Here is a 13,651-nt window from a genome sequence, read left to right as displayed (position 1 = left end):
ATGTTTACGAAGGCATGCTATCCACTCTAGGTCCCAGATATAAACGGTCTGTATCTCATACACGTGTCAGACTGGCAGAGTTCCTGATGAGTAAGGTGTAGGTGATGTCTAACTCAAACAGCTTAAGATGAAGCACGAGTATCAAGTTTAACTTTTTATGGCGGGCACAAGGACATTAATCTGAACCATTAAACTTTGGGCCCCACCTTTGTGAGGCAGTCTGAAATAACCAGGATTTGGGATCCTATTTCATGATGACAGTTGTTTTCTTTGAGACAATACAAGTGAATGGATCACCTATAACCGGTTGTAATCCCCCTTTAAAAACCATTTTGCCCTTTTTAACTGATCACCTACTACCAGTGGTGGGCCAACTTAAACAATGGACCGTTCTTTCAAGCACATTTTTTGGCCTTAAAAATAGGGATTTCACCGCAATATTGCGGAAGCTTTTGTAGGGAAAAGTTTTCAAAATGCCTCATTTATTTAATTTCCTTGTAAAAAGCAGTGATTTCGAGATCTGTGGGGCTCCATTGCTTTGTATGACATCCACTTCCTCTAACAGGTGCACCCCACCATGACGATAAGATGAGCAAAAATCTGGTGGATTCAATCATTAGGTGGGCTACACCATAAAAAAGCCACATACAAATCCGGTGAGACTTCTATCAGGTGAGCCACATGTGATCATTGGTTTAGATCTGACCATTGGATTATTTAGATTGAGCAATTTAGTGGGCTCCAATACAGTTGTGATCATTGTATATAAGTTTGGGGTGGGATGCTTGAACCGATATCCTTATACTTGGTTATTAAGCCAGATATGGAAACCTACATTCTGGATTCAATCATTAGGTGGGTCACACCATAAAAAAGCAATATACAAATCCAACTTCACGTCCAGCCTTCAACAATCTGATTGGCTCTATTCCTAGTTTGGGTAATCATCATGTTCGGGTGCAAATGTTGGACGGACAGGATCTCTTATACTGGGGTCCACAATTCTCGACTTTTTATCACCAGTGACTGCAAAAATCCACTGCGAATTGCTGGTGCCCCCAGCCCACAGAAGCTACTTGGAGCTTACGGAGATGTGTGTGAGAAATTCGTACCGTTCATCAGTTTCTCCAGCTTATGTTAGGTCATGATCCAAAAATCAGGTAGATCGAAAACTCAACAGTGGGGATGGGCTGAAACCATCCCCGGCCCACCATGATGTTTATATGCCATCTAAACCGTTCATAAGGCTATTCTAACTGTGATGAGGTGGACATATATATATATATAAGCTTGATCCAAAACTTCTGTCGCCTCGTAAAGGTTTCGATGGTGGGTGTTCCATCCTCAATGTTTCTTGTAGTGTACCCCACTTGAGTTTTAGATGTATCTCATTTTTGGGATCAAGTCTTAACATGATCTGTAGAAACTAATGGATGGGGTGGATTTTTCACTGACATCTCAGTGGGCCCCACTTAGCTTTCAACCACAGGAATTGTGGGTCTCAATGGTAGGCCTATGACTGAACGATCCACCAAATGATAATAAGATAAACCAAACAACCGAACGATCCAATTCAAAAGGTGGACCACACCGTTAAAAAAAGAAAACAATTTACACCACCCAAACATATCCAAATTCACGTATAGCTCATCTGATAATTAGATTGACCAGAACTTTGGTTTCTACAATCATCATGGTGGGATGCATACGTTGGACGGGTTGGATGTTATTAATATACCAACTTACCAAGTGAGCCCAACAATTCCTACTATAAAGAAAAAAAAAACAGACGGCATTTTGGTAAATTTGACGACTAAAAAAAAGAATATATGGTAAAATGCGAATTTCAAACGAATTTTGCTGTAAAAATGGGAAAACTGTTTCTGACTAAGATTTGGAACTCTCTAAAATGGATACCGTAATATTAGAAAACGGGATCCGCTGAGGGAGTAGTCACGTCTTCTCATGTTTCCAGTTTGGCTGGAACCATTAATCAGAACTGCGTTTCCAGGAACCTGGTTTCTTTGCTTTACTGTACTTGAAACCCACATCCATAGCGATTTGGGAAACGCAACTGAATTGCAATCGACGTTGATTTTGGTTAAAAAGCATATAATTGCTCAAGTTCTGTGGGGCCCACCGTGATGTATGTATTTTACCCACGCCATCCATCCGTTTCATGCATGTCCAAAGTTCAAGTGGACCACACCACAGAGAGCGGTGGGGATTGAACGCGGATCATTGAAAATTTCATGTGGGCTACAGAAGTTTCGGATCAACCTTATATTTGTTTTTTTTTTTCCTTTCATTCAGGTCTGTATGATCTCATGAACAGTTTTGATGGCAAATAAAACATCACGGTGGGCCCCAAGAAGTTTTCAGCGGTGACCGTTCAATCCCCAGTGTTTTCTATGGTGTGGTTCACTTGAGCTTTGGATCTGCACCGTTTTTGGGTTCATACTCTAAAATGAGCTGACAAAATGGATAGACGGCGTGGATAAAATACACACATCATGGTGGGCCCCACAGATCTTGGTCCATGTTCTGCCACAGGGATTTGCCTGTGGTCCCTAGCCGATTCGACTTTCTTTGATGGTCCAAAATTCCAAATGTACGGTGAAGTGAAGCGTACAACGACTGTACAAGTCACCTCATGTAGAGCCCACCTAATGTTCAAGCATGGCAAATAGCTAAGAAATCTAGCCCAGCAATCATGGTAGCCCCGCTAAGATGACGCTTTGTTTCAAGAATCAGGTCATTATACTAATCAGGTGGGCCAATTTATATGAAACAGATGTACGGTTTAGAAAACTTGGACGTAGTTTTCTAAGCCATTCGTCTATTTCTAGAATGGCGTAATGGTATGGGAGATCTGATCCATTCGTTGGATGGATACCAACATGTAGATCCTCTCCCAAAAGAACCAAGCCAGTCCACTCATCAGGTGGGCAACAATTTTTTATTTATTTTTATTTTAAAATGTACGGCTGAAAACTTGGGCGAATAATCTTTACCCGTCGTGGACGGTGGATGGACCGACAACTGTGCCAGTGTACGGTAGATGAGAACCCACCAGTCCGCCGCTCAGTTTTGAAATGCGGGTAACCAAACAGAAATTGGAATATATGGAGGGAAATCGGTTGCGTGTAATCTCGTTACATATAGCCCGCTAACACAACTTTGTGGGGCCTACCCCGATGCTCGTGTGTCATCCACTCCGTCCATCCGCTTATCCAACTCATTTTAGTGCATGAAATGGAAAATGAGGTAGATCCAAAAATCATGTGGGCCACACCACAAGAAACAGAAGGGATAAAAAGCTTGGGGCCACAGATGTTTTAATCCGGCTGATATTTGTAATTTCCATTCTTCCTAGTGGGAATCACCGTATGAACGGCTTGGATGACATATAAACATCACGTTGGTCCCACTGACGTTTCAATGGTGAGCGTTCAATCCCCACATTTTCTACTGGTGTGACCCACCTGATTTTTTGATCTACTTCATTTTTGGGTTTTCGTACTAAAATGAACAGGAGAAACTGATGGACGGAGTGGATGTTACACGACATTGTAGAAGGCCCCACATCGCTTTGCGCTACACGTGCTCCGTGTAACAGACGAAGTCGCGACGTAAAGAGAGAGACAAAAGGGGCCACCGCGTCCTTGGAATTTAGAGAAAGAAGATCACGAGATCGAAACAACCTTTTGTCTCTTTCTCATGTTATCTTCCTTCTCCCTTTCGGAAACGGATTGGCTACTCCCCCTGACACCAGCCAATGGCTGATGGTCGGTGCTCCGTTGTCCACACCATGATGTATGTGTTTCATCCATGCCGTCCATATATTTTTACAGATAATTTTACGATATGAGACCGAAAATAAACTATATCCCAATCTTAAGTGGACCACATTACAGGAAACAGTGTTGAATGAGCGCAGACCATTAAAAAGCATTTTGGGGCCATAAAAGTTTTGGATCAAGCTGATTTTTGTTTTTTCCCTTCGTCTGGGCATGTATGACCTAATCAACATATTGGATGTCAAATAGAAAGTACAGTGGGCCTTAGGAGGATTTTAATGATGGATATCCAACCATTATTGTTTTCATGTGGTGTGGTCCACCTGAGATTTATAAAAAACCTAATTTTTGGGATAAAGCATAAAATGATCTATAAAATGGATGAACGGAATGGATGAAACACATACATCATGGTGGGGGCACACAGAGCACCGACCACCAGCCACGGGGCTGGTGTCAGGGGGAGTAGCCAATCCGTTCCCCTTGCTAACGGGCCGTGCATAAAAGGAGAGGGAGAGATCACGAGACTGAAAGACATCTTGTCATCTTTCTTTCTGCTATCGTGCTCAGAGCTCTTTTATCTTAGAGAGAGAGAGGGAGAGGGAGAGAGAGATGCAGGACTCCAAAGCATCTACCGATAAAGAACCGAGACCTGAATCGGACGATGCTCGTTTTGACAAATCGCTTCAAGTTCATACCATTTCCCTATCGCTCTTTTGATTTTATTATATATTTTTTAATTGAAAATTTTCGGTGATTGAAGTTTGTATTGACTGTGTATGATAGGAACTGAAAGACTTACGCTTTCAACTCCATTATGCTGCCGATTACTGCGAAACTGCATTCCTCAAGGCCAAACACAGGAAGATGTAAGTCCCCTTCTTCTTCGTTAGCGTTTATGCATTTTCCTTCAACCTTTAAGACTGGTTTGGCTGTTAGGAAATTCATCCCTTTGTTTTTATGTTTCCTAGAGAATGCTAGAACTGGAGAATGATTGAATTTTGTTTGTTTGATACACTGGTTTCTTAGGAAAACCTGAAAAAAGTCTGCATTTCTGTTTTAATTCCTTTGATGCTTGGCTAGGAAAAGCTGGGGAATGGAATTACTAGGGATTGCAAAATCCAACTAAAGAGTGTGAATTAAGCTTGTGTGTTTTATTTTAAAATTTTAATTTTTTAATAGAAATCATAAAATAACTTAGTGGAGAAATATAAAAAGAAAGTCCCATTCAGCAAGCTTTGTCCACAAGGTATATGTACACGTATTGTCCCAAAAAACTTACCTTTTCAATGTAATACTTAAAATTAATTTTAACCCTTTTTCATAAAATACATAAAGAACCAGCTATTTATTATTACTATTATTTAATAAACATGCATGGCATGTGCCGCCACTAACACCTCTTGTCTTCAAAATACCTTACATGTGATACAATATTGGACTTTAAAGTGCCCCATATGTGACCCATGTGCTAATATTTATGTGTATGCCACATATTTAGGTGATATATATCACTATGTATCTTCAAATAACCTATATGTGTCGGGGCCCACGCTATAGGAAACAATGGTCATTGAACACCTACCTTTAAAAATTTCTTAGTTGTCCACTTTAATGTTTATTGACCATACAACTTGTTTATAAGGTTATATATACCTGTATGAAAAGAAAAATAAATATTAACTTGATCCAAAACTTTTGTGACCCATGAAAAGCTTTTAATGGTCAATAACCATTGTTTCTTGTGGTGTGGACCACCTGAAAATTTTATCTGTTTTAGATTTGGGATCGCGGCCTAAATAAGCTGAAGAAACAGGTAAATGGCGTGGATATACAATACATATATCCGGATGTGGACGCAGCAAGTGTATGACTGCAAGGAATGTCCGTGTCTGTTAATGTGCCTAATGTCTGGATGAGTACGTGTTTGTTTATTAATGTGCCTAATGTCTGAACGAGTACATGTGATAGGTCAACATCATTTTGAAGTCATTCCAAGAGAACATCAGGCCCTTTGGAGTATTGTGATAGGTCGACATCATTTTGAAATGTCACACCGCATGCATATTTAGAGCTGTACATGATCTTAGTTAGCTCTATTAACTCGCTTGACTTGACTCGGAAAAGCTTGACTCACTGAGTTGAGTTGATTTTTTGAACTCGAAATTTTTTTGAGCTGAGTCTGAGCTAGACCAAATTGGACTCAGAACTTGACTCAAACTTTACTTGGTTTGAATCGATTCATTCCACTCAGATCAAATTCACTTAATATAAATATTTTTTGTACATATATATATTAAAAACCTTTAAACCTAAATTCAAACTTAATTGGTAGGTTTGAACTCGTCTTAAAAGATTGAGTTTAAACTCGGCTCGAGTTAGCCCGAGTTGCTTACCGTACCAACCTAAGCTGGCCAGTCAAGCTCGAAGATTGAGCCGAGTCAAGTTCGAGCCGTGCCAAGCTGGATCAAGCTGGACTCAATTCGACTAACAGATGCAGATTGGTTACTACGTACCCTGCCTATCCCACAACTTGACAGAGGCCGGTGATCCTGTAGTTTATATTTTCAACCACATCCATTTTTTTCATATTATTTGAGGGCATGAACCGAAAAATAAGCATTGCTAAATCCTCAAGTCAACCACACTCGATAATGATGGTCACCGTTTAAACCTTCCTAAGATCCACAGAAATTTTTATTTGTCATCCAATCTGTCAATCAGTTCATACAGCCTAGATGAAGGGAAAATAAAAATCTGAGCTTCATTTAAAACTTGTGGCCCCCAAGAAGTTTTCAACGGTAGGCATTCAATCCCCACTGTGTGGTCCACTTGAGCCTGGGATCTGTCTAATTATTTGTCTATTTTCCTAAAGTGATATGAAAAAATAGATGTACGGTGTGGACAAAACCCATACATCACGGTGGCCCCTCAGAGCCCCTCCGTGTGCAGAGCCAGGACAGGCGAGTGTAGCCCAATCCGCGTCATGTGGAAGCTATAGTAATAATCTTCTTTTATCCATGGAATTTGGACCACTCACTATCTTACTCTTAACTATCCATCTTATTGGATGGTTAGGATTAACTGAGACGTTTAATTTTTCATGCATGCTCCATACACAATGTGAGCCACCATTTGGATGGTCTAGATTGCCTTAGATGAGTGGGACATCCGTGGAGGATGAGTCACCACCATTTATAAAAAGTGGCAAACTATCATAGGAGCCTAGCTCAATGCAAATTTGGGTTTTGGATGGAATGCAGGGGAACAACGCAGCTATCGTGTCGTTTCCACCGTTTGATGGTGCGCATGTAATGGATCGGGACCACTCATCAGGTTGCATAAAGCAAGCGAGGCATCTACGTTGAATTTGGACCATTGGATAGCGACCAACATTATTGTTTGGCCCAGGTCATGTTTAGAGTGTACAATGAATGGTCTAGATCTCTAACACGCATACCGTCCAATGGTGGGAACGAGGACCCATGATAGCTGTGTTGCGGGCCCCGCATTGTATCAAAACCGAAAGTTTATATGGTTGATTTTGATTTCCTTGTGGTAGAGCCATCACTAGATAATACACATGGCAGGGTAATGTGTCAATCTGGAACGTCCATTTAGTTTCCCCTGTTGTTGATGGGAAATGGAGAAAAAATCTAGTAAATTGGACGGTCCTAACCGTCTGGTCAGCAGGCTTCAAAGCAACGGTGAGAAAAAGTGCTTGAACGGTCAACCTTTATTGAGGGAAAGTGAAGAAAAGTAATCTCTAAGACACTGAACGGTCTACCTTTGCGGAGGGAAAGTGATCGCTAAGATTGCGTAATACGTTTGATTAAAAAAAGACGATTCATGCTAAATAGACAATCCAAACCGTTCTTTCTCGGTGGACCCTCTCTGTTTTCCCAATCGACACGTCACCCTGCGAAGTGTACTGTGGGAGATGAGCCAAGCCATGAAGATGACCTGGAGTAATCCGGACGGTCCATTCGGCGGGGTCATACTTTAAATCACCGGATAACCGAGGGGATGATGGAACGTGCACGTGTGGCCGACCTAATGGGTGGATGGGCCTGATCCATGGTGTGGCCCATCTTTTGAACGTCTCGGATGGCCTGTGCACATGATTCGTTGGATAGAAGACGGGCCTGTAATCGACAATTCCTGGACTTAAGTCGGGCCCCAATAGAAAATGAACATTGCAATGGGTCCGACCCGCAGGCACGAAACCGACCCAAGACCCGAAACCGCTAGCCCGAGGCCGGCCTTAATCAGAAAACTATAGGAAAACGCGTGGATTGTACAGCACTCGATCTCTGTGGGACCTACCGTCAGGCTCTTGCCTAACCCACAGCCCTATCTTGTATCGGATCCTGACCGAATACCAATGGGCTAGCCTAGGAGCGGTCAATGCACATGCCCAGGTGGGCCGCACATTTTATATGCGTAGGAAATTCTATTGTACGGTCGTGATCTAATTAAATTCAAACGGATGTGTTTATGTAGGTTGGTGGAAAATACAAAGGAGTACATATGTAATGCCATGGTCACAGTAGTCGATCATTTGGGGAGCGTTTCTGCAAATCTCGAATGCCTTCTCAGCTGCCGTGTCGAGCCTTCGCTGGCCGAACTCCGGATCAACGGCTTACAGCGTGTCAGTATTTTCAACCAAATCTCTGATGAGAATGATTACATACGTTGAAACGTTAGATCTATGTGGGGCCCATCAGGGATGTCTACGTGGAATCCAAACCGATAATCATCCCAATCCAAGACTCGGGTGGGACGGCAAAGGGAGCCATGTAAGGTTGAGGGTCCAATCATGTTAGAAAGTTGCCCAATCTAACGATCCTGCGTGGCCCAATCAAAGTCAGCCACATGTTATTACGAAATACACTTCACTTTTCAGGCTAGGACACGGACCACATCCACGAAGGGGCCCACTTAAACATGATCTCGAACGCAGCGCCAAATAGCATCCACGTGGCTTTCATGTGCAGTTGAGTACAAACTGACCACAAGCCACGCCACATGCCAGCCATTGTATACTTGGGAAGTGGCGTGGGAAGTCACATGCATGTGATATGCCGGCAACTCTTTCATGGAACGTAAGGCACGTGTCTGGGACACGTGCTACCAGAAGCCAAATGGATTTTTTGGGACCATCTATGGGCTCTTCGGGCCCAAGTAGAATGGACCAGATTCAGGTCAGGTCAGGACCAGCTGGAGCCCAAAATGGGACATGGTTAAATGACTCAGCCACAAGGATCAATTCGCTCACTCTCGAGTCAGCTCGGTGGTGAATCGGTCTGACTCGCTGAGTCAGGGTTACTTGGGGTATAAATCTATTTCTCCTTCCTAACGATGCCATGAATGCCCTTCTACCAGAGACTTCTTGCGTGCCAGGAGTACACCAGCGAGCTCGACCTTGCTAATATGCGCTGGAGTGCGAAGTTCCCAATATATCAGCCGCGTTACACTTCACCATGTAAGTACCTTCTCTCTCGCTCTCTCTTCCCAAGTTGAATCACAGCCCTTTATCCAGTGGGACACGGGCGTAATGCGCTTACATTTTTGTTCGTGTACGTTGCTTTCTAAAACAGTGATTCCACCTCTAGATCGATCAAAGGCACTTATTCTGAGGTATCCTCTCTCCCTTTAACTTTGGCGTGCCCAAGGCACATTATACACATCATCGCACGTGTTAACGTCACACCTGTGTGGGTCATGCGCGTCATGTAACTTATAAGGTGGGCCCTGTTGTTTAGATGGCCTAGTTAAAAAATCAGGCCAGTTAAGTCATCAGATGGGCCACGCTCGTAAGAGAACAATGGTTGGTTTAAAAATCACTTGCTGACGGTCCACATGTGTGGCCCTTGGGGTGAATGGTGGATGGGCCTGATTTTGAGTCAGAACATTGGCTAGCCTTTGATCTCGCTGGGGTAAGCATCTTTAACGGACGGCATGTTCTGCAGCGCTACTATTGAAACATCACACTGATCTGAGAAATATCAACTATTTGAACACTGGCCTAAAACATGAACGGTCAAGATCATTTGTCCAACGATAGGCCCAATCAACGGTCTGATCCATCTATTAGTTAGGGACCATGATGGATTGCTCATGTTTCTAAAGAATCTCTTTCGTTAGGCAATCGTAACCATCCATCCATGACTTGGAAAATGGATGGCCAGAGAAAATAAAACCAAATCAAGGATGGATTAGATCGTTCAATGAGTGTTACTCTTACATGGTAGCCCATGGAGTGCGTTTATAACTTAATGGACGGTTCAGATCGATCGATTGGGCTGTCAAAGTGAACCGATGCAACTTGTGTTCTGAGAACGAGTGATACATTGAGGTCACAAGATTTCTCTTTTAAGGTACGAGGGCGCGTTTGGATGTCCCATCGAACTGAATTGCAATTAACTTTATCATATACGGAAGTGGAACTGGAAGCATCTTAAGTTCATTAAGCTGAATATTCACAATCTGATTCACTTGTGCGTCCAAACGCGGGCTAATTGTGGGACCTTAATGCTTTTCATGAAGGGATGCTTCTGATCTAGTTGCTTCCGGGCCAACGTACCAGAGTAAGATCCATGCCGAAGAGACTACGCCACGTGTCGCACATCCAGACAAAAGCTTTAATAACAAGAATCTGAATAAGCATTTACCTCCAGGTAATTCGAATCGCTTCTCTACTCTGAAAATTTCACGAATTCCTCTACCAAGGCAGTTGAGCACGCTTGTTAACGTGGCACACGTGTAAAACACCTGATCCGTCAACTAGGTGGGCCCCACGGCACCAGGCCAATCCACTCAGGAGGTGGGACACGGTCGACTAAACAAATGGGCAAGCCTGGCCAAGCTTCCTTCGGTATCCATTTGGTTAGTAGGCCACGGCCCACCAGAAGAGTGAACCGGCATGATTTTTGGGCCCGCATTAAACCCACCTGATTAGAGGCTTGTAGGTGGGGCCCCATGTTCAAGATCTAGGGTCAGATCAACCTAGGCTCACCTTGTTGATTTTTGAATTCGGTTTGTCTTATATGATCTAGTAATTGGAGACTTGATTTTTTTTTTTTTTTTTGCCCTAGGGTTTGAATTTTCTGCGGTTTTGCCTGCGCGGGAAGGCCCATCTATACTGTTCAAACCTCGCATTCCATCGTTTCGGTCGCAGACAAAGGTAAACTCTACAGTCAGGATTTGTACACGTGGCATATGTTGAGCACCATTAACCGTCTAAACAGTGAGACGCACCCTAGATGACAACACCACTTAAGTAATCTCTTAATCGGGGTCGGTGGTGGATGTCTATTGGACGGTTGTAGAGGAAAGGAGTCAATGGCTCGGATTCGATCCAGGAGTGTCAATTAATCATAGGTCAAAATCGTTTAATTGGTTTGATCTTAGGTTTAGAAGCTATCGTATGGCCAGGCCCACCCCTTGGGCCTGGTATTCTAGCACTTGCCGGGACTCGGATTCGGTGGTGACATCTCCAGTACCGAGGTCAGTACTGGTCGATGCTCTGTGGGCCCCACTATTATGTATATGTTCTATCCACGCCGTCCATCCATTTTTTCAGATCATTTTAGGTTATGAGCTCAAAAATGAGGTGGGCCCAAATCTCAGGTGGACAACACCACAGAAAACAGGGTTGATTGAACGCCCACCATTAAAAGCTTCATGGGGACCACAAAAGTGTTGGATCAAGCTGATATTTGTGTTTTCCTTTCATCCATGATTTTGTGACATTATCAACAGGTTGGATGGAAAATAAACATTACAGTGGGCCCTAGGAAAGTTTTAACGGTGGGTGTTCAATCATCATTGGATCTGCCTCATTTTTGGGCTCACGCCCCTAAAATGAAGTGGAAAAATGGATGGACGGCGTGGATAAAACGAATAAATCATGGTGGGGCCGACAGCACCGACCAATACAACCTCACTACTGGAGGGGTCAGTACAGAATCCGAGTCCCAGAAGCCGCGCATGAAGTGGACCAAGCCCGAAATCCCAGGGTCAACCTAGCCCGTTGACAGACCTGATGGCTGACGTAAAAATCGGCTCGACCCATTTTCAGATGTGATGAAACCTAGCCCTAGCCAAGGTCTGTCCTGGTTTATAGCCACAATCGGTTGGGCTCAGGCACGAATTTCATTAGGACCGTCAAAAGGCCTGAAGGGCCAGTTGGGCTTTTGGGCTTGACCTGTTTTAGTATGGGATTGGTCTGTAAGAGATCTTTTAAGGTTTCAAGGGCATTTTTCTCAATATAATGCACCCTGATGGACAGACCATATCTTTCACAAAAGGGGTTGTCCAAACTCGGTCTGGGCTCTGGGCCTCTGGCCTATATTGTTTTAGCCTGTTATGGGCCAATGCCAGACTCCAGCTTGAGTTTTACTGTGCAAGCCGACCTTTGATAGACCACATTCCTAAATTTCATGTTTGATTTAAATAAATGGGGCTGAGTTTTACAGTATTTACTCGATATGCAGAAGCTGAGATGCCATGACCAAGGTAAGAAGGAAGTTCAGAGCAGTAACTTCTTGCCATTCCTTCGGAGGAGCAGGAGAAGCGTCTGATGTACTGTCCATTTGGGCTATGTTCAAATACCATCGTAGATTTGCTGTGATGTTTTTCGGCCAGATTAGTATCTGTTTGTAATTTTGTTTGGGCTTTTTTCTTGCATGAGTGGAGAGAAATTCTATCTATTTCAAATGGTATTGCCAAGGAGCTCCAGTGGGGTGGGCAACGTAGGAGACAATCAAGATCCATGTTCATTTGAATGGAACATGGCCCAAAATTGAAAATTCAGTCCTGTCTGACTATCCTACCGTTTGTTTTTTGTAATTACGGCTGTCAATGGGCCGGGTCTAGGCCTACCCGAATCAAAAAATGGGCCGTCTCGACCGCTAGCCCGTTCAGCAGCACTATTTGCAACGGTAATTTTATTTTATTTAGGTTATCAGAAATTCTGAACTTGTAGATGGGGCACACGGGCACAAGATCCAAACCGTTCATGGGTGGGCCATAGTAAAAAAGAAAAAAGAAAGAAAGAAGAAGACAGGTAATGAAAGATTCGTTGAAATTCCCTCAACCGTTCATTTTCTATACACAAAAATCCTTCAGTTGAATGGTTAGGATTGTCCGATCAATTTGTTTTCTTAGCCATGTTCAATCCATGCGAAGCCCTGCCAGATCAGCGGTCCAGATCTCATACAACTGTGCCAGGTGTACAAAATGGAGCCACCAACCTCATCGTGACATCCTTTTCCTACCTCAAAGAAACACAAGTGGTTGGGACGGTTGACCAGGTGGACATTGTGCGGATCTCCTGTAAGTGCAAAATAACATTAATTGGACAACCATGATCATCCATCTTTTTGTGAGTTTTTCTAGTTGAATGTGGGCCGTTGATCTAACCACTCCTTTGTCAGGCTATTATTGATGAGATGGCGGCCACAGTCCAGCTTCCTGATTTTGGGGACCTGGACCATTGAATTGTTGGTCCACCGGAGCAAGCGTCTGACTACCGTACATTTCCCCCACGTGTGCATTGAGGAGGCAATTGCATAGAACCGTATACTACATGAAAATTGGCATTTGTTGATACGGTGGGCGGTTCCTCTGCCTGATCCAACCACCCATGGTCCGGCATGTGAATTTGAAGGCTTTTGAACGGTTGTTGATAATTTTTTATGATGTGGCCCGCCTAGTGATTTTTATAGGATTTTTTTAACGGCATCCCTTTATCATGGTGGGGATCACGTAATTTATAGGTTGGATCGAATGAGAACAACCCAATGGACTCCAACAAAGATAATAACAGACACCAGCCATCCACAACC

General features: G+C 43.3%; 1 protein-coding gene across 2 annotated transcripts; it reads left to right on the top strand.

Moving 5' to 3' along the window:
• Positions 1–4,324: 4,324 nt before the first annotated feature.
• LOC131256993 (probable protein ABIL5) lies at positions 4,325–12,514 on the top strand. Of its 2 annotated transcripts, none has more exons than XM_058258145.1 (8): positions 4,325–4,490; positions 4,587–4,669; positions 8,304–8,451; positions 9,204–9,285; positions 9,401–9,440; positions 10,350–10,480; positions 10,898–10,986; positions 12,299–12,514. In XM_058258145.1, the coding sequence occupies exons 1-8, from the start codon at positions 4,413–4,415 to the stop codon at positions 12,383–12,385; spliced, it is 738 nt and encodes a 245-aa protein (XP_058114128.1). In that variant the 5' UTR covers positions 4,325–4,412; the 3' UTR covers positions 12,386–12,514. The 2 variants fall into 2 exon arrangements, with proteins under 2 accessions (XP_058114128.1, XP_058114119.1); XM_058258136.1 differs by having other exon boundaries at positions 4,327–4,490; positions 9,186–9,285.
• The last annotated feature ends 1,137 nt before the right edge of the window (positions 12,515–13,651 follow it).

This window comes from Magnolia sinica, chromosome 1 (assembly GCF_029962835.1).
Source record: "Magnolia sinica isolate HGM2019 chromosome 1, MsV1, whole genome shotgun sequence".
NCBI lineage: Eukaryota > Viridiplantae > Streptophyta > Magnoliopsida > Magnoliales > Magnoliaceae > Magnolia > Magnolia sinica.
Note: the sequence above shows the minus strand (reverse complement) of the source record. Positions and strands in the feature narration are given on the sequence as shown.

Bases quoted from the DNA above. Each gene is read 5' to 3' on its own strand.
- LOC131256993 (XM_058258136.1), top strand. From the start codon at position 4,413: ATGCAGGACTCCAAAGCATCTACCGATAAAGAACCGAGACCTGAATCG. The intron at 4,670-8,303 runs GTAAGTCCCCTT...GTGTTTATGTAG, and splicing joins AAGGCCAAACACAGGAAGAT to GTTGGTGGAAAATACAAAGG. The intron at 10,987-12,298 runs GTAAACTCTACA...CTCGATATGCAG, and splicing joins CGTTTCGGTCGCAGACAAAG to AAGCTGAGATGCCATGACCA.